Source organism: Scyliorhinus torazame, chromosome 8, assembly GCF_047496885.1.
Source record: "Scyliorhinus torazame isolate Kashiwa2021f chromosome 8, sScyTor2.1, whole genome shotgun sequence".
Taxonomy (NCBI): domain Eukaryota; kingdom Metazoa; phylum Chordata; class Chondrichthyes; order Carcharhiniformes; family Scyliorhinidae; genus Scyliorhinus; species Scyliorhinus torazame.
The window spans coordinates 60157017-60163822 of NC_092714.1; the positions used below are offsets into that span (position 1 = coordinate 60157017).

At 49.7% G+C, this 6806-nt stretch overlaps 1 protein-coding gene across 4 annotated transcripts in view; it reads right to left on the bottom strand.

The window, feature by feature from the left end:
* Window positions 1–6806, bottom strand: part of cfap91 (cilia and flagella associated protein 91) — a 294449-nt gene that overhangs the window by 197853 nt on the left and 89790 nt on the right. For all 4 annotated transcript variants that reach the window (XM_072513694.1, XM_072513696.1, XM_072513693.1 and 1 more), the window contains exon 4: window positions 358–441. In XM_072513694.1, coding sequence (XP_072369795.1) covers window positions 358–441 — 84 coding nt within the window. The remainder of the gene's footprint in view (window positions 1–357; window positions 442–6806) is intronic.

Sequence of the window (6806 nt, forward strand, 5' to 3'; positions counted from 1 at the left end):
CGGCCCGATTGCCGCCCCTGCCCAATCTCCGGTACCGGAGACTTCGGCGGGGGCGGGATTCACGGCTGCCTACGGCCATTCTCCGACCCGGCGGGGGGTCGGAGAATGACGCCCCTTATTTCTAATATTTAACAATACAAATAAAGATCATTTAAAACCTCCTCTGATTTTCTGTCTGCAGCTCTTGAACAGTTGGAATAGGATAGTACTAGAGATGTTAATGGCACATTTCAAATTCAAATTATTCAGCAATTCAAATTAAGCAACATGAACAACATGAGAATACAGTAAGATTCTTCACTGCTGCCTTTTACAAATATACTGGCAAACAAAAACAAATGTTTATAGTTATCTTACCTTGTGAAGTACTTGTACCGGTTCTTACCAGTCACTTGCGGATCTTGCTGTATTTGTAACTGCATTCTAAGAGAAGGGTCATGTCTGGGAAGAAAAGGAAGTTATTGCTTAATGGGTTTGAATCAATTTTGCTGTTTCTTACTGTAAAAGACAAAAAAAAATTAATTCAAAAGCATGGTCTAATCATAGACTCATGTCAATGTACTTTATTAATAAATCTTGTCAAAATACTTTACATTGACGTTTTAAAAACAATAGTCTTGCTGAATTAAGACCGCAAGACATAGGAGCAGAATTACGCCACTCGGCCCATCGAGTCTGCTCCGCCATTCAATCATGACTGATATTTTCTCATCCCCATTCTCCTGCCTTCTCCCCATAACCCCTGATCCCCTTATTAATCAAGAACCTATCTAACTCTGTCTTAAAGACACTCAGTGATTTGGCCTCCACAGCCTTCTGCAGCAAAGAGTTCCACAGATACACTACCCTTTGGCTAAAGAAATTCCTCCTCATCTGTTTTAAAAGATCATCCCTTCAGTCTGATGTTGTGTCTTCTGGTTCTAGTTTTTCCTCCAAGTGGACACGTCCACTCTATCCAGGCCTCTCAGTATCCTGCAAGTTTCAATAAGATCCCCCTACATCCTTCTAAACTCCAATGAGTACATACCCAGTCCTCAACCACGCCTCATGATGACAAGTTCTTCATTCCAGAGATTATTCTTTGAACCTCCTCTGGACCCTTTCCAAGGCCAGCACATCCTTCCTTAGATACGGGGCCCAAAACTGCTCACAATACTCCAAATGGGGTCTGACCAGAGGCTTACATAGCCTCAGAATTACATCCCTGCTCTTGTATTTTTTTTTTCTTTTTACAGTGCAGAAGGAGGCCATTCAGCCCATCAAGTCTGCACCGGCTCTTGGAAAGAGCACCCCACCCAACCCCACACCTCCACCCTATTCCCATAACCCAGTAACCCCACCCAACACTGAGGGCAATTTTGGACACTGAGGGCAATTTAGAATGGTCAATCCACCTAACCTGCAGATCGTTGGACTGTGGGAGGAAACCGGAGCACCCGAAGGAAACTAATGCACACACGGGGAGAACGTGCAGACTCTGCACAGGCCGTGATCCAAGCCGGGAATCGAACCTGGGGCCCTGGAGCTGTGAAGCAATTGTGCTAACCACTATGCTACCGTGCTGCCCATCTCGACATGAATGCTAACATTCCATTTACCTTCCTAACTGCCGACTGCACCTGCACGTTAACCTTAAGGGAATCGTGAACAAGGACTCCCTTTGTGCTTCTGATTTCCTAAACATCTTCCCATTTAGAAAATAGTTTATGCTTCCATTCCTCCTTCCAAAGTGTATTCCATCTGCCACTTCTTTGCCCACTCACCTAGCCTGTCCAAGTCCTTCCGCAGCCCCCCCTGCTTCCTCAATACTACCTGTCCCTCTGCATAGCTTTGTATCATCTGCAAACGTAGCAACAGTGCCTTCAGTTCCTTCTTCCAGGTCATTAATGCATATTGTGGTCCCAGCACCGACCCCTAAGGCACACCACCAGTCACCGGCTGCCATCCTGCAAAAGACACCTTTATCCCCACTCTCTGCCTTATGCCAGTCAGCCAGTCCTCAATCCATGCCAAGATCTTACCCTTAACACCATGGGCTCTTAATTATTTAACAGTCTCCTATGCGGCACCTTGTCAAATGCCTTCTGGAAATCTAAATAAATCACGTCCACTGGTTCTCCTTTGAATAACTTCCTTGTTAACGCCTCAAAGAATTCTAATAGATTGTCAAACATGACCTCCCCTTGACGAAGCCGTGCTGACTCAGTCCTATTTTATCATGCACTTCCAAGTACTCCACGATCTCATCTTTAATAATGGACTCTAAAATCTTACCAATGACTGAACTCAGGCTAACGGGCCTATAATTTCCCTTCTTCTGCCTCGCTCCCTTCTTAAACAGGGTGTTACATTAGCCATTTTCCAGTCCTCTGGGACTTGCCCCGCCTCCAGTGAGACCTGAAAGATCACCACCAATGCCTCCACAATCTATATTGAAAAAAACTCTTCCTATCTTCTTTTATAATATTAGCTAACTCACACTCATATTTCATCTTCTTCACCCTGATTTCTTTGTTAGTTGTCCTCTGCTCACTTTTAAAGGCTTCCCAATTCTCCGGCTTCCCACTAATTCTCGCCACTTTGTATGCTTTTTCTTTTGCTTTTATGCTGTCCTTGACTTCCCTTGTCAGCCATGGATGCCTCGTCCTCCCTTTAGCATGTTTCCTCCTCCTTGGGATGAATTTTTGTTGTGCCTCTCAAATAACCCCCAAAACTCCTGCCATTGCTGTTCCACTATCTTCCTTGCAAGGCACCCCTTCCAATCAACTCTGGCCAATTCCTCCCACACGACTTTGTAGTTACCTCTATTTAATTTAATGTAATGGGCACCAGTTTAGCTCAGTTGGCTGGACAGCTGGTTTGTTGTGCAGAACAAGACCTACACTGCAGGTTCAATTCCCATACCGGCTGAAGTTATTCATTAAGGCCCTGCCTTCTCAACCTTGCCCCTCGCCCGAGGTGTGGTGATCCTCAGGTTAAATCACCACCAGTCAGCTCTCCCCCTCAAATTGGTCAACCAATCACAGATTTCTTTAGGACAGCACGGTAGCACTGTGGATAGCACAATTGCTTCACAGCTCCAGGGTCCCAGGTTCGATTCCGGCTTGGGTCACTGTCTGTGCGGAGTCTGCACATCCTCCCCATGTGTGTGTGGGTTTCCTCCGGGTGCTCCGGTTTCCTCCCACAGTCCAAAGATGTGCAGGTTAGATGGATTGGCCATGATAAATTGCCCTTAGTGTCCAAAATTGCCCTTAATGTTGGGTGGGGTTACTGGGTTATGGGGCTAGGGTGTTGACCTTGGGTAGGGTGCAGACTCGATGGGCCGAATGGCCTCCTTCTGCACTGTAAATTCTATGAAATTGTAATACCATCACATCTGATTCCAGTTTCCTCTCAAACTTCAGGGTAAATTCTATTATATTGTGATCACTACCCCCTAAGGGTTCCCTAATCAAGCATGCAAAAAACATGAGACATTCCACAAATTCCTTTCCTTGGGATCCACTACCAACCTGATTTTCTTAGTCCACCCGCATATTGAAGTCCCCCATGATTATTGTAACATTGCCCATTTTATATGCCTTTTCTACCTCATGATTTATTTTCTGCCCCACATCCTGACTACTGCTCGGGGGCCTGTACATAACTCCCATAAGGGTCTTTTTATCTTTGTGATTCCTCAACTCTACCAACACAGATTCAAAGCTTCTCATCCTACATCACAGACTCAGACCCCCTACAGTGAAGGAAGAGGTAATTTGGCCCATCGGGTTTCACCGACCCTCTGAAAGAGCCCCACCTTATTCCAGTAACCCTACCTAACCTTTTGGATACTAAGGGTGTGATGCCTTATCATCATGTACGGTGATGTCCCCTTTAAGACCGGGCTTGTAACCCTGGGGACTCCGCCTCTGGCTCCGCCCATCTGGGAGCCATACATAAGGGCTGCCCCATGGTCTGTAACAGTCAGCTCTCTTCTCTAGCTCTAATATAGTTATTAGTCTAATAAAGCCTTCTTTACAGTTTAATCTCTAAGTGTCATTATTGAGGGTACCTCAAAGGGCAATTTAGAATGGCCAATCCACCTAATCTGCACATTTTTGGACTGTGGGATGAAACCGGAGCACCCGGAGGAAACCCACGTACACATGGGGAGAAAGTGCAAACTCCACACCGACAGTCACCCGAGGCCAGAATTGAACCCAGGTCCCTGGCTGGTGAGGTAGCAGTGCGAACCACTGTGCCACCGTGCTGCACCTTGCTGTCAATTTAATTTTATTCCTTACTAACAGTGCAACTCCACCGCCCCCTTTGCCCATCTGCCTGTCCTTTCAATAGGACACATACCCTTGGATATTCAAATCCCAGCCCTGATCTCCTTGCAGCCACATCTGTGATGCCCAAAACATCATACCGGCCAATTTCAATGTGCGGAACAAGTACATTTACCTTATTCCGTATACTGCGCACATTTAGATACAACATCCTCAGTCCTGCATTGATCACCTCCCTTCTCACACTTGTCACATTTTTTTGCTCTGCCCGAGGTTAGATTCCTGCCACCTTCTATACTCTCTATTATATTACGTGGTCTGGAAACTTTACTCATCTCTCCTGAGCTCTCAGTTCCTTTAACTAGTTGAAAGTCCTCGTCATTCTACCTTCTCCTTTAACTTTGATTTTCTAATTCTCCATACAACTGAACCCCCTCCCCCAACCCCGCCCACTATTTAGTTTCAAGTCCTATCTACAGCCCTAGTTATGTGATTCGCCAGAACTCTGGTCCCAGCATGATTCAGATGAAGACCGTCGCAATGGAACAGGGCCCCTCTTCCCCAGTACTGGTGCCAATGTCCCATGCATTCAAACCCATTCCTCCCACACCAATCTTTGAACCACGTATTTACCACATGTTATTGACCCTGTGCCAATTAGCTTATGGCTCAGGTAGTAATTCAAAGATTATTACCTTTTGGGTTATGCTATTCAATTTAGCTCCTAGCTGTTCATATTCCCTTAGCAGAACCTCTGTCCGTGGTCTATCCATGTCGTCGGTACCTATGTGGACCTCGACAACTGGATCTTTACTCCCACTCCAAGTTCCTCTGCAGCCCAGATGAGATATCCCGAACACGAGAACAAGGCACAACCCTCGGGATTCTCGATCCTGGTACAGAGAACAGTATCAATGCCCCTAGCTATACTATCCCCAACTATACTATCCCCAATTACGACCACATTTCTTTTCTCTCCCACCACTTGAACGGCCCCCTGTATCATGGTGCCGTGGTCAGTTTGCTCATCATCCCTACAATCCCCGTTCCTGGCCACACAGGGAGCAGGAATCTCGAACCTATTGGACAAGGACGAGCCACACCCTCCTGATCCTGACCACTGACCAAATTCAAGATATTTAATCTAAGGGATGTGACTGCCTCCTGGAGCACAGTGTCCAGATAACTCTCCCCCTCCCTGATGTGTTGCAGCATCCAAAGCTCAGAAACCAGCTCATCAACTCAGAGCTGGTGTTCCTCAAGCAACCAACACTTACGACAGCTGTGGTCACTGGGGACCACAATGGGGTCCACCAACTCTCACATCATGCAGCGGCAACATATCACCTGGCCCTCTATCCTGTATTGAATTAGTTCTTAATTTGTTTTTTTAATTTAAACTTTAAAAAAATATATTTCTCCATATTACTTCAGTCTGAAATCAATTTATAACTTGTAATTTAAATGGATTTACAAATTTAGCACAGCTTCCCTATTAGCCAATCACATCACAGCCATCCTGAGATGTCACTTTTCAGTTTTTTTCAGTCGGATTTCGATGTCAGTGAGACAAGAAGAGCTCATCCCTTCCCCACACACTCCCGCTCATCCCTTCCCCCACTCTCCCCCACATCCCTTCCCCCACCCTCCCACTGAGCCATTCGCCACACTGTCCCGCCCACACATTCCCCACACCCTCCATTCCCCGCCCCCGCCTCCCTTCCCTGCCCACTCCCCCGCCCCGCCTCCTCCCCCGCCTCCATTCCCCGCCTCCATTCCCCGCCCCCCTTCCCTACCCCATTCTACGCATCCCTCCCCCGCCCCCTCATCCCTTCTCCGCCCCCTCGTCCATTCCCCGGCCCCATTCCCCGCCCCCTCCCACGCACTCCTCCCCTCACCCCTTCCCCGCACCACCCTCTCCCTGCCCCCCTCCCCCGCACCCTCCCCCTCCCCCTTCCCAGCCCCCCTTACCCGCCCCATCCCCCGCACCCCTTCCACGCCCCCTCCTCCGCACCCCTTCCCCGCCCCATCCCCCGCATCCCTTCCACGCCCCCTCCTCCGCACCCCTTCCCCGCCCTCCCCCTCCGCACCCCTTCCCCGCCCCATCCCCCGCACCCCTTCCCCGCCCCCGCACCCCTTTCCCCACACCCCTTCCCCACGCCCTCCCCCTCCGCACCCCTTCCCCACACCCTCCTCCCCCGCACCCCTTCCCCACGCCCTCCCCCTCACCCCTTCCACGCCCCCTCCCCCACAGTCCTTCCCCGCCATCCCCCTCCGTACCCCTTCCCCTCCGCACCCCTTGCCCACCCTTTCGCCGCCCCCTCCCCGCACCCCTTCCCCACGCCCTCCTCCTCCTCACCCCTTCCCCACGCCCTCCTCCTCCTCACCCCTTCCCCACGCCCTCCCCCGCACCCCTTCCCCCTCCGCACCCCTTCCACACGCCCTCCCCCTCCGCCCCCTAACCTGCCTCCTCCACCGCACCCCATCCCCGCCCCCCTTCTCCGCCCCAACCACTGCACCCCTTCCACGCCC